The sequence below is a fragment of the Acanthochromis polyacanthus genome, chromosome 13 (assembly GCF_021347895.1).
Source record: "Acanthochromis polyacanthus isolate Apoly-LR-REF ecotype Palm Island chromosome 13, KAUST_Apoly_ChrSc, whole genome shotgun sequence".
NCBI classification, from domain to species: domain Eukaryota; kingdom Metazoa; phylum Chordata; class Actinopteri; family Pomacentridae; genus Acanthochromis; species Acanthochromis polyacanthus.
In genome coordinates, this window is record NC_067125.1 from 33,720,360 (window position 1) to 33,747,162 (window position 26,803).

General features: G+C 42.8%; 2 protein-coding genes across 3 annotated transcripts; one reads left to right on the forward strand and one right to left on the reverse strand.

The window, feature by feature from the left end:
• Nucleotides 1-263: 263 nt before the first annotated feature.
• LOC110962635 (mediator of RNA polymerase II transcription subunit 13-like) lies at nucleotides 264-19,886 on the reverse strand. The gene is made up of 30 exons (XM_022210627.2): nucleotides 19,005-19,886; nucleotides 18,033-18,267; nucleotides 16,704-16,872; nucleotides 14,047-14,192; nucleotides 13,678-13,875; nucleotides 12,944-13,138; nucleotides 12,674-12,830; nucleotides 12,473-12,580; nucleotides 11,680-12,393; nucleotides 11,362-11,578; nucleotides 10,483-10,513; nucleotides 10,245-10,366; nucleotides 10,019-10,109; nucleotides 9,738-9,934; nucleotides 9,425-9,624; nucleotides 8,378-9,267; nucleotides 8,111-8,278; nucleotides 7,790-8,013; nucleotides 7,468-7,663; nucleotides 7,003-7,369; nucleotides 5,801-6,017; nucleotides 4,624-4,815; nucleotides 4,296-4,519; nucleotides 4,047-4,189; nucleotides 3,797-3,955; nucleotides 3,501-3,683; nucleotides 3,256-3,401; nucleotides 2,121-2,285; nucleotides 1,302-1,402; nucleotides 264-1,212 (listed from the first exon to the last, which is right to left on the reverse strand). The coding sequence occupies exons 1-30, from the start codon at nucleotides 19,068-19,070 to the stop codon at nucleotides 1,080-1,082; spliced, it is 6,354 nt and encodes a 2,117-aa protein (XP_022066319.1). The 5' UTR covers nucleotides 19,071-19,886; the 3' UTR covers nucleotides 264-1,079.
• A 530-nt stretch (nucleotides 19,887-20,416) lies between these two features.
• Nucleotides 20,417-26,515, forward strand: c18h3orf33 (c18h3orf33 homolog (H. sapiens)). Of its 2 annotated transcripts, none has more exons than XM_022210640.2 (5): nucleotides 20,417-20,698; nucleotides 22,265-22,324; nucleotides 22,560-22,719; nucleotides 24,063-24,223; nucleotides 25,842-26,515. In XM_022210640.2, exons 1-5 carry the CDS (start codon nucleotides 20,432-20,434, stop codon nucleotides 26,094-26,096), a joined length of 903 nt encoding a protein of 300 aa, XP_022066332.2. In that variant the 5' UTR covers nucleotides 20,417-20,431; the 3' UTR covers nucleotides 26,097-26,515. The 2 variants fall into 2 exon arrangements, with proteins under 2 accessions (XP_022066332.2, XP_022066331.1); XM_022210639.2 differs by having other exon boundaries at nucleotides 20,505-20,698; nucleotides 25,839-26,515.
• The last annotated feature ends 288 nt before the right edge of the window (nucleotides 26,516-26,803 follow it).

Genomic DNA, 26,803 nt, shown 5'->3' on the forward strand with positions numbered 1-26,803 from the left:
ATTTGTAGTGTAAAGCTGAAGATTGACGTTTCTGTACATCTACAAAGTCATGTCAGAAGAAATAGCATAAAATTATTTTAATTATGTAGTACAGAATTGTTTCCTGTTTGCAAAATAATAAGTATAGAATGAAGTGCAGGAACTCAGGATATCTTATTTGTATTTAATTCCATCTGTCAAGTATTTATGTGAATGGAATACTAAATCTGCAGAGCATTCAAACCTGCTCATACCTTTTAAAAAAAGTCACCAGAACAAAGACATTAAGGTAGACGCACTTTATTCCTAAAACAGAAGCTGCACCATCAGTAGCGGCACACAATTATATGTACACATATACACACACAATTACCTAAATCTGTTATATAAAATATATAATCTGACAATGTACCTTTTAATTCCTCTTCAGAGCTCATTGAGTTACTGTGCGAGAGACTCTGGAGCCAAAGCAGACAGAGAGGTAAGTCTCATCCACTCATTGGGTGGGACACAAATGCCCAGGCCAGCTTTTACTTCATTTTTACAGCATGGCAATAGAAAGGTCTGTACCCCTTTGAAAAAATAATATTCTAAAAGCAATCTACAGCAAATTCACTTGAACAGGTTTTTCCGTGTTGTAATTGAGAAAATTACACTTTTTAAACCAATTCCTTTACAGTGAGATGTACACACCCTCTAGGATTTGTAATATATAAAAGATATTAAGCATTAAAAATTCCACATTTAAAAACTTACAATAAATAATATATGCAGGCATTTCATTAAGATAAAATTTCATAGATTGCAATCTACAGTCATTAAAAAGACAATTTATTTCTCCTTTATGAAACGTCCCTTGATCATCCAAAATGCTAAAATGGATTCTTGGCATCTGATTGATTGATTGGAAACTTCCAGTCAGAGTTCTACGTGTTACATCAGGGAGGAGGACGAGGAGGAGGAAGGTGCTTCCTCCACGTTTGCCCTGATGGAGTGTGAGGTCCTTTTGAGTGTCACGGATTCTTCCTTGCAGGAAATCCACAATTTGTCTGAGCTGATCTCTCCAATCTGATCCTAGCAGTTTGATCCCGTTTTAGAGTTCAGAGCATGTTCATGATAAAGTTGTACATCTGGGTGAGCACCACGAAGTGAACAGGCAGACAGGAGCGCCGGTCCTGGGTGGCAGGGTCGCACGTCAGCCAGGAGAGGGCGTTGTATTGCTCTAGAACAAATCTGTCAGGGAGAGATAAGTTAATGCACGTGACGGGTGTAATTAAAGGTCAGTCTTGTGTCGCAACAGCTGCTTCGGTTATGGTTCGTACCTGAGCACATCAGAGGTGTGGTTAGAGTCCAGAGGGTGGGAGTGTTTACTATGCAGAAGCTCGTCTGATTGGACAGAAGACACGTGCAGGTGCAGAGAGGCCTGGGAGATGAAATGACAGATAGCAATGCAAACTAAATCCACGTCTTTAGATTCATTTGTATAGTATAGATGGCTTTCTGGGGGGAACGTGGCAGATTTTTGATAGTTATGAAGCTGCGTCTGATTAGATCATTGGCAAAAAAAATAAGGAAATAAATCTGATGGCTTGTTATGTTTCAGCAGCAATATGAAACACGCCCTTCTAGTGTTTTTACTGCTCTCTGGTTCAAAGTTTCAGCCGGTTTCACTTCTGACACACCACATCCACAAATACTGAAAAGCCCAAGATACACTGTTCAGCCAGTGTAACTGAACTGCATATAGTAAATTTAAAAAAAAAAAGATAGAGTTCTTAAGGTGAACCGCTGTACGATGTACAATTAAGTGCAACATTGCAATTCTCAGTGGAAATGGAGCTATTAACTGCACCAAACTGTTTTAAAAATGCATATACAAATAAATCTTTAAGACATTCCTAAAATTTAACATCAGGCTAAGTAGAATAAAGCTGTGGTGGTGGATTCTGCAAAATCCTGTCCTAAGACCAAGTCAAATAGTAGCTGTGGTTAAGAATAACAGAACAGAATAACAGTTAAGAACTGTGCAACTGGGACTACTCAGCATTTGTAGACGTTTTATAGACAAAACAATTAGCAGATACACAAAAATGCTGATTAATGGCCGTCCTACTTCAATGTGACTGACAGAAAATCTTTACCTTGAGGAAGAGTGGGCACTGGTTCTGGGCTTGAGGGCAGGCCGACCAGAACCAGTCGGGCAGTGGTCCAGCCTTCGCTGTAGAGACAAAGTAACCCAAAGCCATCGGCTGCTGCAGGATGTTCAGAGCCTCCTCGTGGGACTCCATCCGATCTGCACTCTGACCCTGAAAATGAACACAAGATGACATCAATGAACAGAGAATCACTGTATCTGTATCTTACCAGCCACCAGGTCAGTTTTACATTTTTTTTTAATCCTGTTTTGGTACCATGTTTGGCTGAACTGACTTAATTTTTTAGTTATTGTTTTACAAGTTTGATACACTAACCCAATCAAAACAAAAACAATCCAATATCTTGTTCACACTCCTGACCTTTTAATTTAAACTGAAAATTGTATTTCTTCACCAATTTGAATGTAAAAACTCACAAAAAGCAGCTACTGAGTTATTAGTGTGAAAAGTGAAACAGCTTCTTAGTTCTCCATCATAGCAAGTACATAATCTTTAAGATCTTTAACCCTTTACGCTTCAGTGCGTCGTAGGTGTACCACCGGCGGTACACCTACTAATTTGCATAGGAATTTCAAGAATGTCCGACGGCTGCAAACACGATTATACAAACACTACACGCCGATGGAAAGCTTAGATTCTCATGAATCTGCCGGTATAAACCACTTTCAGATGCGATTACTACAGCGGGTGAGAAAAACACATTTGTCCGACAAAAACAAATATTCATCCATCCATTCTCTATACACGGCTTCAACGCACACAGCGCGACTCACATTTCCGGGTTTATTACTACACACAAAAAAAAAGATTCCACAAAAAACGGCCATAATCCAACCTTTTACATCCAGATGACACAAGCCAGTAAACTATTTTGTCCAAAACATGTCCTGAAGTCGTATAAAATCCCCGAATCGGTCGTTTTCAAGGAAATGCACCTCGTGATGCCCGTCCAATATTCCCTGTATTTTTCGTAATTTTTTTTATTTAAAAATAGAATATTAGCGATTTTTTGTACTGAAAACGGCTGGAATTGACTGAAGCTTAAAGGGTTAACTGACTTTTACTGACTACTGTTTAATTACTTAGTTCTTAAAAAAAGGGGAGGAGGGGGTGGGTATACCTTGCTTCCATCTCCCCCCTGGTGGTAGTGGGAGCCAGGAGAGTGAACAGGGGAGGTCGTGGGGGAGTTTGGCAGGATGTTGATGAGGTCTGGATCCACCATGTCGTTGTCAAACAAGTCAAACAGGCCCATTCCATCAGATCCATCTGCAGAGAAGAAAATCAATTGAGCATCTCTGGGTGTTGACCAGGAAGCTATAGAAGTGATGCAGTTCTTTTGGTGGCTTTGTCAGCTACAAACCGTACCAGGATTTATGGGGTTGAAGTTGATGTCGATGGGCTCGGAAGTGTTAGTGTTGACCTGCACCATGGCTGAGGTGGGGAACACCAGGATGTGTGTGCAGGATGTATCCTGAGGTGTGCTCAGCTGCGATGTTTGCATGTTGAGTGTAGTGCTTCGACCAAACACTGAACCTGTTGACACAGAGTCTGTAGAGACAAGATGGAGGGAGGACCATTAGAGGTGGAATCTTTGGAAATGAAGTTAATCTAACTAAATTTTACATGTTGTAACTAAGTTCAAGAAATCCATTTTCTTTTACCTGGCATGATGACAAAGGAACCCTGGGGCTCCATGGCAACCAGACAGGCGCTAAGGATGCTGGGAGTGTCAGCAGCAGAGATGCCACACATCCTGCATGTCTCCTTTAGGCGCTTACTGAGGGACTGTAAGTTCCTCCTGCTCAGCAGAATGCTCCAATCTGGAACAGGAACAACAAATAAGCACATTAATGAATGTGTTCATGTATGGAAACGTGCTACCTGCTCACGTGGAAAGATAAGCGTGCGTACCTCTCAGCTCGCCGTGGCCCATCCTGCCGAGCCGCCCAATGACTACCCTCCATGGCAGTGAAGTCACCTGCACCAGGCCCAGACACCACTCCCACAGCTTCTGCAAACCCAGTCGTCTGGCTGAGCCCTTTTTCCTGCGAGCCCTGCAATAACAGCACATGTAGTTTAACTGTAATAAGCATACATTTATCAATAGCTAAACTATCGATTTGTGGTACTGAGGTAAAATGTGTCTATGAGGGCACGTACCTGTTGGGGACATCGATGCTAATGATGCAGGTCTCCAGCAGTTCTCCGTGTTGGTCGGTGCAGGAGGCCAGCAGCCAGCGCTGGTCATGGGACAGACAGTAGCCGACAAACAGGACGTTGTACTTCTGCGATGCCTCACCAAAAGTCTCCCCGAGCTCCGTCTGCTTGTCTTTCACTGGAGCCAAAATGAAGGGTGGTGTATACAGACGCAGACACTCTGGTCTCTGCACAGAGGACAACACTTGTTAGTTTACTAGAGGAACAACAGTCGGAGAGGAAAATGGTACAATGCCAGACCGTGGTTTCAGATAACGAGAAAGGCAGTTACCTCTGGGTTCTTGAGCGCCATGTCGATGGCAAGACCGGGGCCGAAGCCCGTCAGAGCCTTGAAGTTGGTGGAGTTGGGCAGAGGCCGGCGACACTGAGTGAACACAGAGAAGGCCAGCGACTTCAGGTGCTGGCTGTAGACACGACGCTCCCCACTGTGCACCGGCTGCAGCAGATACTGGCAGGGAACAATCTGACAAGAAAAGAGAAAGCACAAGTATCAGTACATATACAATCAATGACCTCTGATATGTCATTTTAAAGAATTTGTTTGACTTATTTAGTCAAGAGGCAACTAACGTTACTGTGGTCACATTTAAGCCTCAGATGCCATTTATTCTTTGCCAGTTTTTTGGGGGTTAGCGATTGATTTGTGTGTGTTTGGAAAGTTGATGCAAAACTCTGGATGACATCAAATGAAATATCCCTTGATTATCTTAAAGTAATGTCCTGTGAAATGTGAGTAGCACATGGTGGCAAGTTCAGGTTCCAGCAGTGTTGTACTGGTCTGTGTTATTCTTATTAAGGATAATTAACATCAAGTTCTACTTAAATTTTAGAAAAATAATTATTTTTTCATTATTAAGGACATTTCCCTATAGATAGTGGCATGAATGTGACATCAAAAGAGTGCAGCACATAAACATAACCATGTTGTGAATCTCAAAACTGTTACAAAATATGAAATAGTGCACAGGTAATGAATTACTGAAAATATACCGAATTAAACCTGCTATGCTGATATGAGCTGAATTTGAAGGAAAGGCTTTTCCCATAACCAAGTAAGGCGCATATTTGCAGTGACAGGACTGAATGGATATTAAACCCGCTCCATTCTGCCGCTGCTGCTCTAACGAATAACACTGAAACCATTAGCACATTCACGCCTCTCCTGTTTCAGAATCCCCTTTGGCATGTTGATGCAATCTTGTGTCACTGTATCACAGGTGTGGCAGTTACCACCTCCATTAGTGTCTGCTAATGATTCCCCTGCTCCTTCTCACCTCCCTTTGTGCCTGCTGCTAACCTGCTCTGTTGTAGCAGGCAAAACGAGCCCTTTAGTTAAAACTGATGGAGACATTTAGAGAAAGACAACTCACTGTATTAACTTCGCCTCTGCCCAGTATTAATTGCAAACCTAAATCAGAGAAAAAAAAACTGTCAAAACACCATCATACCTGCACTGAGACTGCGTTTCTGATGCGGGCAGGCAGGTAATGGAGCATCTCCATGTAGCAGCGCAGCAGACCCAGCGTGTAGGCGCTGGAGTAGACTTCTCTGTCGCCATCTTCGTAGCTGAATGGATCCACGATGTACACCACTATGGCAGGCGGGTAAGAAACAGCGTGGGACTCTCCATCTGTTGGCTTACCCACTTTGTCTCTCTCCATTGTGCTGTTAAGGAAAGTCAGATAATCACTCACCAGGTCAACAAATTATCTTCATTAAATCTTTAGAAAATGTTAATGCTATTATACACACAGACAGTATGCGAGCTAAGTACTGTGCAACTTAGTTATGTGCAATGCCAGTAAGCAAATCTGGAGAATTTTACAAACAATATAAAGGAGATCAAAGTAGCAGTAACAGATGGTGCTGATAAATGTGTTTTGAAGGTACATTTTTAGCACAACTAAGACATAAGTCTTTACTAATGTGGTATTCACGTCACAAACACACATTTTTGACTATGTAATAGGAAAACTTTCACAGTTGCTTCTTAAACTACATTTTTAAATGTATTATTAACAAGCACATTTGGTCACTGGACAACGATCCAAACAGGTACAACAAATGGAACTGGCATAAGTATAAGAAAAAAAAACAATTTTGCAGTTTCTTCAATCTATATTTAAGTTTTAATATAGTGATCAGTTCTGGAGAGAAACAAAATGACCATTCACATTTAAAAGTCATTACAACTGTTGAGCTTCCACCTCTTTTCTTAGTGTTAAAGTGTTTCTTCATCAATATCATCGTCATTACTAACTGCTTGGCTCTTCTATCCGTCTGTCTCACAGCACTGCGACTACGTGAAATACTTGTCAGTTAGAAACATGCAATGTGTGGCTGATACATCAGGAGCCGGCTCACTTTCTGTCAAGCAGCTGTAGACCACAATGTCTCTCACAGTTTAAAATAATGAAAAACAGCGTTTTGGATGTCATCCGTCCTGTGGTAGTACATGCATGCCAGCTGTGGACAGGCTTGGTTTGAATGTCAAATTACTACTGAGCTATCGATTTCATGAATGTTTTGGGTTTACGGAGCGATGCCTTTGACGGTGGGAATAACTGAGACAGGACAACTGCACATACTTTTCAGGAACAGTGCATTCACAAAATAGATTGAGCAGAAATAAAAAGCAGTGGTAACCTACCTCTCAGGAGTTTCAGTGGGCCCTTGAGGCTGGCTGGCAGATTGTCCGTTTTCTGCCAATCCCCCTGCTCCCTGCGAGTTTGACTGGGGTCCGTTCTGAGACGTGCTGCCTTGCAAGCCTGCTGTCCCGAATGGCGAGTAGGAGCTGGGCTTGGCTGAGGTCAGCCCGCCAATAGTCTGGGAGCCTGAGGAGGAAGAGGGAGGCGTGCTGTTGACATGGGCAGGCTGGGCAGAGCTGGTGCTGGAGCTGGTAGTGTTGGTGCTCTGGAGTCCTGAGGAGGTGCTGGAGGTCTGGGAGGAGGAGGCCGTGGTGGGGCTGCGCTGCGACAACAGAGAGCTATCCAAAGACTGCTCTGACAGGTATGGAGCTAAAATGGGTCACAAAGTAAAACAAAAATGATTATCATTTCTATAAACTGTGTGATGACACTTGCATTGGATTTTATGCAAATAGAGAACACGCTACCTAGATCATAGCGGCACACTTGAGCAAAGAGTTTGAGTTTATTAAAGGCTTCATTGTTTCCATCTCTGGCAGTCATCTTAAGGAACCAGTCGCTAAGAGGCTGCTCTGTCATACTCCTGCCTTCTGTGATGCCGACCTTCAATACGCCCTCTGGGTGACTCTTGCAGATGGGCTTGTGTTGCCCCAGCTGGCAAGCCTGTCGGGGAAAAGGGGAGTGAATGTGAAATTGAAATAGAGTGAATCACTTCTTTCTAACATGAAACTGTTTTTGTAGGCATGTCAGCACAAGCAGGATGTGTCTGATAAATTGCCAGGTGCATACCTCATACATAGCACTCAGGTCTTTGAAAAACGTCTTGGTCCCACGGAGCAGAGCGTCATTTTCTGGGCAGATGACAACATATCCCACATCTCTCTGGGAACCAAAAGGATCCAGAAGAAGCTTCTCCCAGTAGGGCAACCCAAAAGGAGACAGCACCACAAAATCATACTCATAACCAACCAAAAAGGTCGGAATGGGCAGAGGCTCCGGAGATTCATCTGTACCTGTGGTGAGAAGAGAACAAAAGATTCTTTGTCTTCTGCAGTAACAAGCTGATCAACCACCATGATGATCCAAAACCAAAAAACACCTTCCACATACCATATGATCCTCTTCCAGCCATTTTGTGGAACTGCTGCCATGTGAGTGGTCCCTGAACACCCCATGAGCGCACACTCCTCTTCTTCTGAATGGTGTCCTGCAGCACAGGCTGGAGGGACAATAATACCCGCAGGACATCCTGAGAGAATAGCTTGCTCATGTCTGCTGCTAAAAGAGGAAAAACAAGAGAAAGAAGCCTTAAGTTTGCTACATTCGACATAAGGAATGAATAAGGTAAAAACTATGTTGGAATACGAGAATACGTACATTTGCATTTTGGCCACTGATGAAGACAGGTACTTTTCACTAGTGTTTCATCTACTTTGCCTCCCGACATATTGTCCATGAACTGCCTGCCATGCTCCAATGCCATGTAGCAGTCATTATAACAGTCTCTCTCTTCGACCCTCAGGAACGAGCTGGGGGCTGCACTCAGCTTGGGGTACTCCACTCCTGCCATTGGGGCAAACGGGTTGGTGCACTGGTCCTGCAGCAGAAGAATTAGCTCATCTGGAGGCTTCTCCTTCAGGCTACCGGCTTTGTGTGTCGTGGAAGCTCGCAGCTCTTCGAAACACCGCTCTGTGTCCCGGCTGGCGTCTGAGCCTCGTCCCACCACGTCCAGCTCATCCTCCAGAAAGAGCCCGGCTGACTGGCCAAAGCGTCGATTGGCGACGGCGCTGAAGCCACAAGTGCAGGGATACTGGGCCTCGCCGTTATCCTTGAGGTACACGCCTACATCTGCCCCTCGGATGTTCATGTTGCAGACGCACACACAGCAGCTTTCAAAGTTGCAGTCCTTGAAGAGATTCATGACTGACTCAGAAAGAATGAGGGTGACGTAGAGGCTGTGAGCCTCGGGGATGGAGGGTACGGTGGCCGGCTCAACAGAGCTGAGGGGTCGACAGGTGGAGGGCGTGGAGGCAGGAGAGTAAAGGTCTGAGTTGTCGTACTTGAGGGAGCCCTGAACGCTTGACGGGCCGCGGGGGGTCCGTGGAGTGCGTGGTGTTCGAGGCGTGGGCACGGAGAAGCGAGGCGTTGCAGGGGAAGGCAGGATCCCTGTGCCACTGTTGCTGGGAGGAGCACTGCTAGACATGAAGGGCGTGTGAGTCTGAGGGGTGTAGGTCTGGCTGTAGTCTGGCTCCACACTGGGGACGTTACTGTTACAGAGAGACAAACATTGATTAAAACTAATTTCACGTTTTGATTCCTACTCTCAAAAATGACCCATTAAGATAACTCTCAGTTTGGTAAAATCACAGCATGGCTGAACTGTAACTGTGCAGTAAATGGCACGATGATGGTAAATGTTTTTACCTGTCTTTGGTGAGGAGATTGACGCTCGACACTGGGGGTATCAGTTCCATTTTGCCCATAGTCCAGCTCGGTGTGTACATGCAATCGTCTGGTAGTTTGATGGGCAACAAACACTGACTGGGTAGCGTCTTCAGTGGGGCGTACATAGAACAGCCAATGATCGACTGACACGTCTCTGGCTTGTACACAAAGGAGAAGTCCTGAAAGTAGACACACTAGTCACTTAACAATAAAAGACAAATTACAAATAGTAAAAAAAACACAGATGTAGCAGAACCCTCTCACTACTTGTCAGTTGTGCTATGCGCCCTACCTTTATTTCGGATGGCTTCGGGCTGCAGAAACCCTCCTCCACCTCCATCTTGAAGTGGTTGTTCAGCTGGCTGCCGTCCAGCAAGGTGAGCCCCGCCCCTGCTTCCAGACTATCCTTGCTCCCCGAGTTCATGGGAGAGTAACCCTGCTGCTCCAGGGAAGGTGGTGTGGGAAACATCTGGTGCAGGTCTGCGGAGCCTAGACAAATAAGACATTATTACTTCTGCTGAAACAACGTGTGTAAAAGTTATGATTAGAGTAACCGATGCTTAGTCTCCTTACTTATGCAAGGCAGGGCATCCAGTGTGGCTGTTTTAGTTTCTTTACAGCCAAACTTGTCCTCTGTACCAACTCCAGCTCTTTTTGTTCCAGGCTGTGCAACGGGAAAAAACAAAACAATAAATTCAGTACATTGTGTGTTGTGTTTAGGTTTGAGGCCACATCAACATTAGCTCCTGAATATATTAGAGGTGTTAGAAGTGGAGCTTGACTTGAAACTTGGACTTACCGCAAGCTCATCTTCATCTGAATTGAAAATTTTATCCAGGTCACTGTAGGACACAGCCAAGTCGTTCTCGTGGATGAGGCTGGTCGAGGCTGTAGGTTTACTGCCTGATGGACCCTGACCATCTGCACCGCAAAACAAATTGGAGAGAAGATCTCGAATAAGATACATAACTCCAAACACTTCATTGAATTAAATGTGAAACGTAAGGGCTAAATGGACAAAAGGAAGGAGCTCTCACCGTCTGATGAAGATCCACTTCCTTCGTCCGCCTAGGTTAAAAATAAAAATAAAAAAATCACAGGAATTATTATACTGTCCAATTCAGATGATCAAAACTATTCCTACAGTCAACATGTTAAAGGCAACCTGTGGAGTGTTTCTCAACCACAAGTAGCATTATTGTGTATTCATTTCATGCATTGGGTACAGTTTTGTTTGTATTGCACACGAGCACAAAGAATCAACTGTACAGAAAGTAACCTGGTTGTTTGTCTGTCTGACATGACATCCAATTGTTAAATTTGAAGTTACAACTGTAAGAAATGTATTTGGATACTGGCAAGGTTGAAAAATGTTTGGAGATCTTTCAAAACTAGTGCTATATGACAGACTCACATTTTTATTTACCTTTTTCCAGGACCTAAATAGTAAGCGGAATATAAACACGTTTTACTAAAAAAAAAAAAAAAAAAAAAAGCCTTCTCAGAGGTTAACGCTGTCTATAAAATGAGAAATGTAGCTCAAAAAGTGGAGTTCAATAACTGTAGGCATGTTGCGAAGAAAACAAAACTGTCAGTCTGAGAGGGCATGCAATGCTGTAACTACGCTGTGATAAAAGCATAGTTTGATCGGTGCCAACAAAGTAATGAGGGTCAATGTCCAGCACTTAATTTTGGTGGACACACTTTAGTACGCTGTGCAGCAAAGTGAAATAAAGGAAATAAAATGAAGATTAATCTGTGATTGAAAAACTATTACTTTTTAATATAGGCAACTTTTTTCATGTAAACACAAACACTGAACATCCCAGGTTCCTACTTGTACTTTGCCAGGAAATAACAGCAGATTTTAGCAAGGACTGTCATAAACTAGCATCCCCACCTTGTTAGGAACTCACCTTATGTTTCTTGCTTCCCTCCTTCTCATTTCCAGGTTTGTCCTTCTTCTCAGTAAAGCTGAACTCCTCATCTCCCTCTACAAAGGCGTAAGGGTCTGGCTCTTCGCTGTGTTCTCCATCTCCTGAGGTGGAGGCAAGATGGCTGTTTCTTCGCTGGGCGTAAGCCTTGACTAGCTCTTGGGACACCTTCAGGGGCTGCAAGGAGCCTGACATCAACCTGAGAGGAGGAGGCAAGTAGTTAAAAGATGCACAGACATTATTTTAAATTAACAGCACCAGTTGTTTTAATGGATTTCGGGTGAGAAATTAAATACTTACTCAGTGACAGAGACTACAGTTTCTGTTCCACCTCCACCAAAATCCTCTCTTATTTTGTCCACAGGTAGTAGAGGTGTCACGAAGTTGGAGGCCTTCTTCCTGGGCAGGTTGAAATACTTCCAGGGGTTGTGGGTGGAGTCTTCGTTGGGGCTGATGGCTGAACCGACAAAGACGGTGGGCTCCAAGGTTTCATTGTAGGCTGAGGGGAAGGGCAAAGGCATTGGCATGTTCTCCAGCTGAGGCTCCTCAGATGAGCCCTTCTGTGGCATCAGGCAGGGCTCCACCGATGGCGGGTAGAACGGTTGGTGGATGGGCGTGGACGAGTTCTTCATGCCACCTGGAGTCATGTCACTTTCTACGTGGTCGCAGGGATGCGGGCTGAGAGGAGGGGGAGGCGGGGATCCGACAAGGTCCGCAGGAGGGCCGTGAGCGTGCAGCGTGGGGGCTTTGGAGGGCACCGTGTCCACGTGGTGCAGACTGGGGTACGAGCCCTCCTCCTGTGATCTTAGACAAAGCCTCTGGGCCTGTGGCTCCAGCGACTGCTCCTCGCTCACAGAGTTGCGGTGGTGGAAAGGTGTCTGTGGCCTCTTCTGCTGCTTCTCCCCCTTCTCTAGCTTCTCGCCCAGCTTGTGCTTGGGGGCCGGCTGGGCAGGCTGGCCTGATGAAGGCGGGTGTCCTGAGGTGCTGCTGGATCGCTGTTTCTGATTCTTATGCCTGTGAAAAAGCAAATAATGCTTACAGCATACTTTCTTGTAAACAAAAAATCCTGTTCAATGCATTCCACGGAACATACCTTGAGCAATTGCAATTTGGCCTATGACTTGGCTCCACAAAATCCCAGAGTCCAGATTTGTCTGGCTCCTCCTCACAGGTCCCGTTTGTCAAGGTAGTAAACTTCCTCCTGTTAAAAAGAGCAGACATTCTATCCGTCAGCATGAAGGTCCAACTTTGACTAAAAATGCTGATCTTCAGGAAGAGGTGGCGATAAACATACTTGTTCCCTGTTCGGTTTATGTTATACTCCTGCCACACAGACTCAACCATCTGGCTGGCCAGCCTGCGAGGGATTTTACCACCATGAAGAGTGTTGTTGGAGCTGTAGCCATCAGATGCAGACGACAACTTCAGCCACCTCTGGGCAGGCTGATAATCTATAAGGGAAGCCAGTACAAAAATAAACACTAGTGCAATACGCTGCAGAATCCCACAGGCTGGTGAATATATTACTGTTTACTTCTTGTCTACGTGCATCCCCAGGTCTTACCAGTCTGAGCCTCCTCTGGTGACGTTGGAGGAGTGAGAGTAACAGAGGACATGGCAGGATCTCTGTGAGCAGCCTGGCCTTGCTGAGCACCACACAAGCTTCCTGAGGTGTTGGCTGAGCCCTGAGGGACCACAGCAGGGAGGTCCGACAGAGGAAGAAGCACCAGGCAGGAAGGGTAAACCATCCTTACTCCCGCTGCAACCAAACACATTTATTCATTAAAAAAAAACTGCACATTAAGTGCACAGAAATGAACAAACTTAACGATACCAATTTCTCAAGCTGGTGATGACTTGTCATTTGTCAATCAAACTCAGAGTTGTCCATAGACTAAATGAGTGTATGTGTAGAAAAGGCCTCAAAGTATGTTTTACATTATCTGCAATTGAATCACATAAAATATAGATGTGTGATTTAGATCAGATTACTGCTTTAACAAAATATTTTGTTTTATTATATATTATATATAAATAGATTATTTAAAAAAAAAACCTTTTGTAACCATTTACTGATCTCTCATTCACATCTTTATATTTAAAGACAAGACTGTGAAGTTATTTGATTTATTGACCAAAACACAATGATAAGATGAAATCCTGTGGTCTATATTTCAAGAGAAATACAAGTTTCACCAAACTCATCCAAGATTAATTCAACACATTAGTATAATGACAGTTTTAGTGGTTATAATCAGTCACCTGTCACCACATTATTAAAATATTCCAAAGCCTTACCGACAAGAACCTCCACAGCTGCCAGGGAGTCATCCTCCCAGTCTCCATCTTCCATCTTGTCTTCCTGGACCTCCTTGGGATTGGGGCTGATGGGATAAAACTGCCTCCACTCCTCTATGAGCTTCTGCGTAGGGTGGTCTGACATCTTAAAAGCCTGGCCAGTGAGGGTCCCATTCAAGCCATATGGACTCAGGATGACTGTGGGGAAAAGGAGTCACAGTACTCATGTAGGGTAACTTCACTCATACACCCAATATAAATATATATATATATATATATATATATATATATATATATATATATATATATACAAAGTCCTGGACATCTCATTTAACTCATCACTACAATGCAAAACTTTGGTGATCTTACCTTGCAAGGGGCTGGAGCTCTGCTGTGCGAGGCTAAGATGTTCCTCGCTGAGTCGCTGTAGAGGCTGATGCTGAGCGATCTCCACACTCGTACACACATTGCTGTCGCCGTGTACGAAGAAGGTGAAAGCGCAAGAAAGATGCTCGCTGCAAGGTAAGCAAAAGAAGAAAAAACTCATTGCAATGTTCAGAGAGATTAGTCTGCAAGAAAAAAAGCATACTATGAAGTGAAAAAACCCAAAACACTTGACTCAAGCGCCCTAAAGATAACGTAAACCCCCAAAGGCTACTGAGCTTATCAGTGCTCTCTCTATCGCTCACTGTTAAGAAATGACTCAAAAAGAGTGAAGATAATGTTAAAGGCATAGTTCCTCACATATTTGTCTCTGTATCATCCTTTGAGGTAACAGTGATAGTTTCATCAGATAATGGACAGAGACATGTCAGCCTGTCAATAGCTCCAACAGAGGATGCAAGTACAACACACAGCTTCACCAGCCCTTCACATTTTTATCAGACTGTCCCGCAACAGACGGGCCAAAATACGAGTCAAAAATAAGCATGGGAAATCATTATAGCCCTGAAATGTTAAAACAATATCCATCTTTATTTTCTAACAACGTCTGGAAGGCCAGGCGGATAAATACACTAAAATAGTACTTGTTGACATGGTTGCTGTAAAACCACAGCGCACACTCAGCATTTTCCAAAGACTGCTGTGTTTACCAGCCAGAGAGGGCAGGCGACAGCAAGACTGCCAGACTCTTCTGTTCAGAGGTGCTGCCCTGCTGCTTCAACACACACTTGTAGACCTCTTTGCATAAAAACAGAAGCTTAACACCAGTGAGCAATAAATCACCTCCTCTTCTACGCAACAGCCCTTTTTTATATAGCAGCTAAAACTCTCTGAAATCATTGACAAAGTTGCCAGAGGGAACTGAGCCAAAGGGCTGTGCATCAAACACAAGTCATCCTGGATGAGGCACAGCCAAAAAGCTGAGGCTCAAATTAGCTTGTCAGGGAACTCTAGGGTTCCCCAGGAGCCTCATTCAAGAACAGATGCTAAATCTGTGTCACCCCCTGTATGTTCAAGAGGGAAGGAAATGCAGCAGTGCAGAACCCCATCTTGAACCAGACAGATATTTATACGCTGCTGCTGATTCACCTCAAGCTTGTAGAACAACAACAACACAGACAAGTTTTGCCTTGCACATGGAAAAAGTCAAGGTGTAGAATTTAAACAGGACCCTGGAGCTATATCACTATTCGCCTCCACACTAATCTAAAATTTATGCAGCATTATGGCGAATGACTATGATTTCACACTTCCTGCACGTGAAACCGGGCAAAACGGTGTCATACGAATGATGTCATCAGAAAACTGTAATAATCCTGCCATGCTTCATGACATCTAGTATAATTCCAGGAATCTAAATGTTTGCAAAAATAAGGGAAATCTTAGTGACTCAAAGCAACATCAGTTTAGTTATAAATGCTACATCAATACGACCACAGTGTGCCTGTCAGGTAAAAAACAAACAAACAAAAAAACCTTTTACAGGCGCTAAATCAGAGCAGCAGATACAGTATTACAGTCAACACTCTCGTGTCATGGTTACAAAGCTCAAAGAAAGCCTTGTGTGTATTTGCTCAAGCCATTCTCCTTATAAGAAAATGATGTCTCATCCCTAGAAACAGATAGACTCTTCTAACAACACACTGGAAACAATACAACTGCAAGCACCATCACTCTAGCTGACTCCCAAATGGGAATTTTAATGATTAAAGGATGTGAAAGGCCAGAACCTGTTATGCTAACTTTAAGGCACAACGCTCAATAGCAATAAAGACGCCTGCCAAATGAGGCTTACTCCAGTTTGAACACAAATGCATGAAACACCTTGTCATCTGTCTGTAACGTGTCTAGAACCAGCGCTCATCTAACATTCTTACATAAAATGTTGCATGCACGCTTCCGGCACTGCTTCCAACAAATATGTTACGTCTCACAGTACATCCAGCTCTGTGTAAAGAAAACTGCAATAGCCAGCCCCCACATGCTGCAAATCTTGATGAATTCTCCAACAGCAAATACTGACTAATGTTCAGCTCTTCAGCACAAGTACAATTCATGGCACCTTTTTCTGCTGCCATGTTTACCTTTAGCTGTTGTGCTAGTTCTTTTGTGTTACAAAGAAATTGCCTTGAAGTCTGTGTGTAAGCTCTACTTTTAAAATGCAGGTGAAAAGGACCTTCACTATTAGTGACGTTGCTGTAACTAATTTAGCTGAGCTGTTGTCTGTCCTGTTTTCTGAATAGATTTTCTGACTTTCAGTCTTTCCTTTTACTGGACTGATTTTATTATGAAACGTGCAAATGTGGAGATCTACAGTAGTTTCACACAGACCAAAGTGTAATCAGTCAGACTGAACTTTAGTTAGTAACTGAGCAAAGTATCTGTTGTTAAGACCAACAGAGAGCTATGTATAGCATGACTAAGATGTTGTACTGCATAGGTGTATGCAAATCATGGTGATCTGAACTGAACACACCCCAGCTATGAGTTGTGAGCAGACCATTAGTAGAGTGCCAGCTTTAAGTTAAGAATTTATGGTATATCGTGTAAGTTTGCTGTTGCTATTTGGAAGCAGGGCGTACCTTTTATTAATGCTCTTCTCTTCCTTTTGGTATGGCTTAACAAACCACTTGCCAATGCGAACAAAGCCACGGTTCATGAGGCAACGCTCCAACAGATTGTGAATGGCTTTGAACAGGAGCGTTCGACACTCATAGGACAGGCCACTCTCCCACTCACCATCCTCCTCACCTGAAACAAAACAGAGGCATTAAACCACATTGTTTTAACAAGCAAACCTCTCTTCTTCCTGATAAAGCTAACTGCCTCATGTTAAATGTAAACTGTGGTGAGCTAGATTTGTTTGACATATATGCAGAGACTTAGTCTGGTTTGCAAACATTGCACCACAGTAAATACCTCAAGGGACCCATTTGAACATAGGAAAGACATTTGATATCTACATTCATCTTATAAGCCATTCATTTTGAAATGACATGATCCAACTGTGTCACTAATGTGTGTGACTGAAAGTCAAGCATTTTGTGTATACAAAGAGAAAATTATTATGAAAAGTTCTACATTTATCCTGCATCTTCACTCACTACATGCTTCTCTAGTCATTAGTATTGTTTCCAAGAGCCACATTTGACTCCAACTGCAAATTAAGCCTTGCAGCTCTTTTTGAAGCTTAGCTGAGGTTTATAAAAATGTGACTGTCTGTCTCTACAACAAGAAACTTGTGCTGCCGCAAAACACTTGACCTTCCTTGAGACAGAATACCTGGTCAGTGTGTCAGCCCCTAAGGGGATTTTTTTTTCACAGAGATGAATATCAACAAAACAAGAGCGAACTTTCGTTCAAACATTGCAACTGTGTCAGGTGACTCTGATGTACAAGAACTTGCTCTAATGCTACCATACAAGTCTGTGCCTCTGTAGCTAAGTGCCAATGGATTCCACAAGGCTTTAAATACTTTAAAAGACCTGTTAGCCACAAATCAGTTAGGCTTTCATAACTTATTATCATCAGACTTTGTATCATTAAAAATGCATTACAATTCTTTGCCGCAGTTTAGAATGATTGGCCTCATTGTTGAACACTAAACATGTTTAAACATGAGTACAGTTTCTGCAAATGGAACTATTTCACCTGCAATTCCCTGTCAGCACAGCCAGTCTAGAAAGTATCTGCTATTAACATCAACCATTTCATTCTTGAATTGCTTTTTGAGCTGCTGCCCAGAACTGAACTAGCTGTTACGATAGAATGGGAAAACACATGATTTAAAGTAGATGTCCCTGTATTACTACTTTCATCTGTGAATTAAATATACATTTTGGTGTGATAAATTTGAAGATGCTGAGGATTGCAAATCTTGCAGAAAACATGGAGGTGTGGGATGCACTTACTTGAGAGCTCATTGTGGATAAGCTCTGCAAAACTGGGGTCATCCCCCCACCAGAAAAGCCAGAGCTCTCTGCGACCAGGGGTGTGGTGCCTTCTCCACACACTCAGCACATCTGCCGCCAGGCATCGGCTGAAACTACACAAGATAGGGTCCTCCTCAGTCACAGGAAAAAGGATTGGTGAAGAAGTGGGTCCTTGCCACACAAAGCGCCGCCATTTTATTCCAGTCAAATCAGCCTTAAAGAGAAGAAGAAAACAATATGAGAAAGAGCACACAGCATAGCTGCACAGCATTTGACCAATTGTCAGTTGTTGACTGCATAACTGTGTATGTGTTTCTTCCCCTACACCAATACACACAGTAGCCAAAAGCTAAAGATTGCTTTTCTGGACATATAGAAAATCACTTTCAATGAAAAAAAGAGGAGAAATGAGTCGTGTTGACATTGTTGAAAGTTGTGATAAAATGTACTTGTGTGCTGCCCCAATCATGTCTGAATAGATACTTCAGTTAACAACACACACTGCAAGTCAGTTTAACATCAGGTTAGTTGGTCAAATTCATTGCAGTGTTTGACTTCACATCCAATGTTTATTTCATTTAATACTACAGTAATACTTATAACTAGTAAAAAACCGTGTGTTAAACAGGTTTGAAATATTTAGCCTGTTGACCTGACCTGTTACTATCATGTAACTAACGCTAATGCTAGTTGAATATTTGTGTAACCAATGCAGTGTAAACACGCAACCATGCTATATTCACTAAGAAGCCTTTTATATCGTTGCTTTGCAGTATGTGCTGTCTCTGTTATGAAAGTTAGCTAAATCACGAAATGCAAGTTGCAGGCCCCGATGCCTTCACGCCAGTCTGCAACTGACGTTACAAAGCTTGTTGCCTTATTAGCCAAAATGGCTTTCTGGCCTCTCAGTATCACAGCTAACGCTAGCTAGCGCACAGAGTAGACTCTTACCAGGCAGAAGAGGTTGGAGTGGCAGTCCTCCAAACTGGCCCCGTTTGGTACAAAGCACGAACTCATCCTTTCACTGCGTGGTTGTAACGTTAAAGTCCATTGTCTCAATCACCTTCGGGACAATAGCTGATCTGGGTGACTCGCTAGCGAAGCGATGTTCAGTTGTAATTATCCCGTTAAAGCGCTGACCAACTTGCTAGCTACAGCTAGCTACCGCTTGTCAAACACAACTTCTAACCGGCGCTAGCTACCACTAGCCTGGTAGCTAGGCTAAGGTTAGACGGGCAGCCAGATAGCGTCAACTGTAAGCTTCTAGCTATTCGATTCATCAATCCTATTTGAAATGTATTGTCTGATCTCGTTAGCCGCAGCCTTGCTGCTACATTACCTTAACATCAAATAGTCAACGTTAACACAACCTGGACAGACTAACGCTAAATCCAACACCAGAAAAGTTATATGCGCAATAAAAATACAAGTCGGAAAACTAAAAAAAACTTCATCCCAAAAGCTTAGTCCCTGGTGTGCTAATGCTAAAGCCAGCTAGCCGATCTGAAACAATTTCAAAGCAGAGGAACTCTCCCCTCCCCCTGATCTCTGCTAGCCTGCTAGCATACAAGCTAACATACCAGAGCTCCAGCGCTAGCTTGCTAGCTAAATAAAACAATTAGCTACACCGCCCTCCTTTTCTCGAAAACCACCACAGCGCTCCGTCATAGTAAAACTATTCTTAAAACGGACGAAATGCCAAACTGGCGAGACTACTCATCGGCTACTCTTCTCTGGTTGATCCATGGGTCCTGCAGATTTCCATTATTTCAGTTCATGGATTGAATTCTTTAATGGCGGCCAGGAGGACAACTCTGCCTCTCAGCTCCTATTGGCCAATTTGCGGTAATGGGGGCGTCATCCGGCTTCAAGTAGCTCCATGACTTCACAGTTTACAAGATGAAAGCTCCAGTGCATCTGTCACACAGTGGTCACTCCTCAGTGATGTATGTTACTAAACATGTTTCACTGTTAAACATCTGTGGCGTGTGTCAGGTCTGAAGAATACTCAGGAGTCTTTTGGAGGGGGAAATGCGCTTTTATTGCAGAGACAATACATGTTTATAAACATGAATTTTAAAAAGAGAATTTTTTATTGTTTGATTGAACCATTTGCTTTGTGCATTGCATTGTGCTGCAGATATGAAGCAGTAATCTAGGTCAAATTGTACAGACAAAGATGGATACGTCACTGATCCCAGTGGAATTTATTAGGTTAATAATGTGATTCATTCTCAAATGCAATACATGTGCAACTTCTGTGCTCTGCTATTTAACTCTGCAAAACGAGCTGATGGCGCAATTTCAACACTCACACCGCAAAAAAATGTAAAATGCATTCTTTTTTTAGGAGGAGGCTTTTATAACATATCAACTTGATGCAGTCACTTCGTCCTGTCATTTTGTTTGCAGACCACAGGGCGGAGACTGAGCACAGGCCTGATTACTCCTGGAGCGTCCCTCCCAAAGAGGCGGAGCGACGGATGCATCGAGAAAATGTCAACAACATGCCGGAGTCTTCCACAGAAACAGAAACTGAGGAGGGGAAGAGGGACAGACAACAAAGAGATGAAGCAACACGTTCGTCTCGCAACGTCGTGTCTGTAATATCTCAGTTCGCAGATGATAATTTAACCCTTGTGCGGGTAGGAGTCTCCTTTGTTTGGAAGCAGCGATGCATGGGCATGAATGTACAATATGGTCACCTTACTGGCATACTGTACGTGCACACCCTGCAACTGCATTTAATGTTTCACTTGGTGGTGGCCTGTTTATACAATGGGAGAGATGGGGGCACTGAAGACAGAAATATGGGCATTTATTAAAGCATTCATGAGCAACTTCCTCCAAGCTACACTTCAGTCATCACACTGAGCAGATATCCTATCAGCAGTAGTCCCCAGCAGCTTTTGGTGATCCTGTGTCTCTGTCATCTGTCTTTCTCATTGTCAGTCTCCAGAACACTCTCAGCTGGGTTAGTGGTGTCCCAATATACACCGATCGGCCACAACATTAAAATCACTGACAGTTTAAGCGATCATCTCATTACAAAGCAATGTTCTGCTGGGAAACTCTACGTCCTGGTGTTCATAATACTGCTGTAGACCAAACAACAACATTCACACGAGAGTACTGAAAAACATTCTAAAATTCTTGGATTCACCAGGAAACAAGGGGCTTAACTCCAATTTTAACTGTATACTACAAAGCCTTATGTCATTGGCCACAAAAGCTCAAATGTTTGAGGCAGTCAAAGACAAAAGGAGAGGAAAGCTGGTGTACTGTTGCTCCTGGACAATGTGTCCATCCACACAGCATCAGGTAGCAGAAGCTGCTAAATGTGACTTTGAACTGTTGCCCCATGGACCTTATTCACCCGATCTGATTTCTATCTGCTTCTTAAACTTCTGTGGTCACCATTTTCAGAGTGATGATGATGTCATGCATGCTGCTGTGGAGTATCTGGAGGCTCAAAATGTGTCCTCCTTCCACAAAGGGACAGTGAAGCTTGAACATTGGTGTACCAAGTGCATTTAAGTTAAAGGAAGCTATGCTGAAAAATAATTCAAGAGCACTTTTTCTCCAGTGACCTTTTGGTATGATTGAAAACTCTCCTTGCATGTGGCAGCGGCCTTCCCAAGCAGGACAGTCCACTTTACCACAGCGCAAAAACTGCTCAGGATACGCTTTAGGAACACAACAAAGAGCTCTAAAACTTCTAAACTCCAGAAGATGATGATCCATAGAGGCCTCACCATGGGCAGCTGTTGTTCAAGTGGTCCACCACCATCCACCACACCTCCACATGTCAAAGTGTCCTTGGGCAAGACACTGAATGTAAAAAAAAAAAGTTATTGCCTATGGCAGCTCTGTCACCATTGATCTGTGAGTGTGTGTGTGTGTGTGTGTTTGTGAATGGATGAATGAGAGACACATTGTATAGCACTTTGAGTACCACTAAGGTAGAAAAGCCGTACACATGTGCAGACCATTTACCCTGCTACCCCCACGATACAAGAATCCCCTGACCAAACACCACAGGACACCCCCATAAGTCCCACATCTCGGCAGATCAGAGCAGTTTTTGGCAGCATAAGGACAACCTACTCAATATTACTAAGGTGGTTTTAATGTTGTGGTGGATCCACATGTGCAGTCAGATGGCATCATTGTCATTCGGTCAACTGTATTCTTTCTTTTCTCTGACACAGAACATTAGTACTGGACTGGCCATTGCTGGTGTGATTGTAATAGCAAGGAGTATCAAACTGGTAAGAAAGAAGAACACATGCTGGGAAAATAATGACAGTTACATGTTGAATAAATTGCAGATTTAATTAAATATTGCACATTGAAAATTTCAAACCGTAATTCAAATGTGAACATGTACAGAGAATTCCTGTTGAATATTATAACAGTGGACAGATAGGGTGTTAATGAATTGAATTTTCACATATTGTACCCAGATCAGTCATTAAATATTCCATTCTCATTCCACCTCTCCAGATGACCAAATTTCAAACTGCGTGCCAGATCCCTCCTCGTTTTATTGAGAGGAACGTCAGCCTTCGTGGGAAAGTTCATTCCATCACAGAGAGAGGACTCGAAGTGGAGCATGTCCCAATTTATCTGCCAGTTCTCTCTCCATTACTTTCAAAGCACAAGGGTAATGTTGGGGGTTATCTTTTGAGAGAAATCATGAGAGCATGTGCAACATAACGCAAGTAATATATACAATTCAGAGCCAGTGATTTAAAGCTGGGTTGTATTTCAGCACGAACAGTTTCTAAGTGGAGTGTGTCCTTCACAGTCAAAGCTAACGAGGCATCTGGAAGAATCAAACTCCCTCCTGCTGTGTAATAATTTGCAGCAGGTGCACCTTTGTATCCTGTTACACCAAGGATGCTATTGTGGCATTTTTGCTTTATAAAGTCAGAGTCAGATAAATTTCATCATCTTGTCATGACTGAGAGTGAAAGGTAAGCCTGTTAGCTGTTAAATCAAATTATAGTTCTCGCTGAGCAATAAAATCAAGTTGCTCATGCTTTATATAGAGTGCAACATCAGCTACTTCCGTGTGAAGGACTCATGAAGAAACCAGCGTGTGTTTCAGATGCAACCTTTGTCCCATTTGACCTCCAAGCTTCAAAGCTGATTACATCAATTATTTTGGGGTGGGGACAATTTACTGATATTTCATGAATCTTCGTAGTCAAAATTAGTTGTTTACTCTTTCGATATATATATATTCCCTTTAATATCTCACAACTGTTTTGATACTGACTTTGATATTAAGTATCAAAAACTGTCATGCATGGAAAGCCAACATTAAATATATTTCCAGATTTTAAATCGTTGCTTCTGACACCACATAGATACTCAAATATTGGCAATATAATATATACAGAATTATATGCTCAACAGCTCAGAAACGTCTGTGCTTATATAAAAAGTAGTATAGCCAGTTTTTCATTATTCTCGTCAGTTTAACTTCTTGTATGGTTGCTTGTGTTTGTATATCATTCAACATCTGAGAGGTTTTTGGATGAAAGCCTTTGTCGGCCTTTTATTGAACTCAAAGTCCGTCCTCTGCACTGTGCACTGCTATAACATTTGGTTATTAATGAGCTAATAATTTATAGATTATTTTTTAAACTATGTATTCTATTCTTGTAGGTGTTTAGGTCATTTATTTATCACTGCAAAATGTTGTTTATTTAGTACACTGCTGGACCTTGGTACAAATTTACCCGCATATTTTTAGCTTGTCTGAGTTGCAATAAACTGAACTGAACTGAATGTATAAAGCAGCACTTTGCTACTGATACCAAAAGGCTTGAGCGGCATATTGAGACTACTCTGCTATGAAAAACTGTAACACAATAACAAGCTTTACATTGTCAGAAATACACTCTTGCCATACAAATCAAGATGAAGCTACACAGTCTAGCTGTAAGTGGTAATTTACAGTATCATGTATGATAAACACCCGTTCTTTGTCCTCTGCAGATGTGTCCACAGGTCCTTTGCTGGTGCATCTTGCAGGAGTGGAGCTGACACCGGAGGGACGAGTGTGGCTGCAGCAGAATGTGACTCCTGCACAAACTGTGTGGCTCAAACTTATCAGCCGAGAGGACGACACACTGCACTGTCTGGTGTCTCAAAGCAGAGTGAGTATCAGGCAGTGTCTGAAAAATACAGTGAACACAGCATGTCATATTTTATGAAATTCTGTCCATTCTTTTCAAGCTAGGGGGAAAAGTATTTGTTGTTCCAGCACATAGCATCTGCACAAATATGTAAATAATAATAGACAATAGACTGAGAGTTGGGTCATAGACCAGAAATCACAAGTCAATAAGGAGTCACACTTCTGTGATGCATAGAGTTAATGAGATTGCTGATTCTGGCTTATGGGATATTGTCCCACTCTTTCTGATTCGGCAAAGTTTGTCAACAATTTGTTGGACAGGATCATATTGTTGAATCCACACGTCCATCCAGAGTTGTCAAGAATGATTTCTCAGGTGATAAATGGAGGGGTAGTGGACATTCAAGTGCCTGGCCACATCCCTAGGTGACATGCCAGCAACCAGCACTCAGCCAGCAGCCCTTCCTCGTCTTTATCTTGTCATTTGTGGTGTCGTGTCATTTGAATAAAACTGGATTTTTAAAGCTGCCTTTTACAGTCACAGCTTAAAGGCGTGTCTGTGCGCTGGTCACGCTATCTCGTCATTGTCCTTATAGCCACACCTGACTGGGGTGTGGTTCAGCTCAGTGGCTGAGAATTTGTCACCAGTTGAATAGCCCAATGATGTTTGTGCACAACTGGCTAAACTTAATCCTTTTCTAACCACAACAATAGAAATGAGATTTTTAAGCTTTTCTGTGAGTCAGAAAGAATGACATTCACACTGAAATGTTAGTCCACGGCACACTATGTATTACAGTATACATTGGATACATTACTAGCCAAAATTACATGCGTGATAGGTTACTAAGCAAGCATGGTGGTCTGTGTTCTCTGTGTCGGCCCTATGATGGACTGGTGACATGTCAGTGGTGTAACCTGCCTCTTGCCCCATGTCAGCTGTGATAGGCTCCAGCCCCCCATGACTTTGCACAGGAAAAATATGATATATTCATGCAGTTTTAGGACTGTGCTTGTAGGTATGCACTTTTAAGACCCTTGTTTGTCCGAAAAGTGCTACCAACCAAATTGGATGATCACTAAAATGCACATCCTATAGTTTTAAAGGTTTGTTTGTTCCACCCAAAGTGTTCTCTCTAACTAATAAAAATATGGTCATAAAGGTTTATTTCACCCAAAAAACTACTTTCAATCCAAGTACCTATAGTTTTAAAGGCTTATTCTACATAAATAGGACTCTCTAACTAACAAAATATCTCTTTAAAGGTTTATTCCTCCCAAATAGTGCTCTCTAACTAATAAAATATAGTTTTTAAAGTTTATTTCAGACAAAATGCTACTTTTTGTCCAAATACCTATAGTTTTGAAGGTTTCTTCTACCTAAACAGGACTCCTTACCTAAATAAATGTGTTTAAATATTTGTTCCACCCAGAACTGTATATAGTAATATTTTTGCTAGTGTCTGTGGACTAGAAAAGCCAGCTTCCCTTTGGAGTAAACATGGGTCCCAGAAATGCAGCCCTGGAAATGTAGCCTCTACTCCTGCAGACACATGCCACTCAGAGCAAATGAATGAATGATAGCGGCTTGCCCTCTACACAAGTAATTTCCTTGTCGTCACTCATGTCTCCAGCAGGGGTCATTATGGAGCTACTGTTTGAACGAAGAGGTCCTCAGACTCGGCCTGGCTCGCACTGCGCCCATCGCTGGAGTCCTGCCTGACTCTCGCCTCTATTGGCATCTCCACAAACGGCTGCACAAAGCAGAGGTGAAAGCTGAGAGGAAGGGTTGGGGTCTGTGGAAGGAGGACAGCCTATGGGAGAGGACTTCCAAGGCTATTAGGGATAGTGCTTTATTCAGACTGGTGAGGAGGATCTTTAAAAGGACTTGAAATGACTGATTAATCTAAGACAGAATCCTAAAAAAAAAGAGTTGATTGCAAGATCCAAAATACTCAAAAAGTGGCAACATTTTTTATTTAAGGGCATGCATCCCTACTGTTAATGAAGTTTGTGCGCTCATCATATCTTAGCACAACAAGGCATCACAGGAGTTTAGAAATCTTACAAAAATCTGAAAAAATATGTCGTGTCAGATTATTTTTCTTAGACAATGATATCGCAAAAAGCAGAGACTATTTTTTTCCACCCTAAATGCCTTATTACACCTGTTGCAAAGGTTTAGTCTTACTGTGCTGCCCGGTCTCCAGAAGTTAGAAATGATTTACAAAAAAGGTGGTTAAAAGCTTTGTCTCAAATCCTGATACTAATCCCTGAGCTTTCATTACCCATTAAACCACAGCTGAACACAGCCTCGACTGTTGTGTGTCTGTTGTGTGTGTGTGTGCGTGGGACACCCCACTGAACACAAGACAAGGGCAGGGTATGTTAATGGTCTTCCAAATGGAGAGGGGGGTCCACTTGTCCACAGTTGCTATAGAAACACCAAATGTGAAATACAAAGCGAACCACAGGCTAAACCCTATATTGGTGGCCCTCAAACCCCATGGGAGCCTTATATGTAGTGAGTGTGAGGGGGCTTTAAGTACCTATAAAGAGGACCCTTTTAGCTGTAATGTGACTGAGACATTAGAGTATT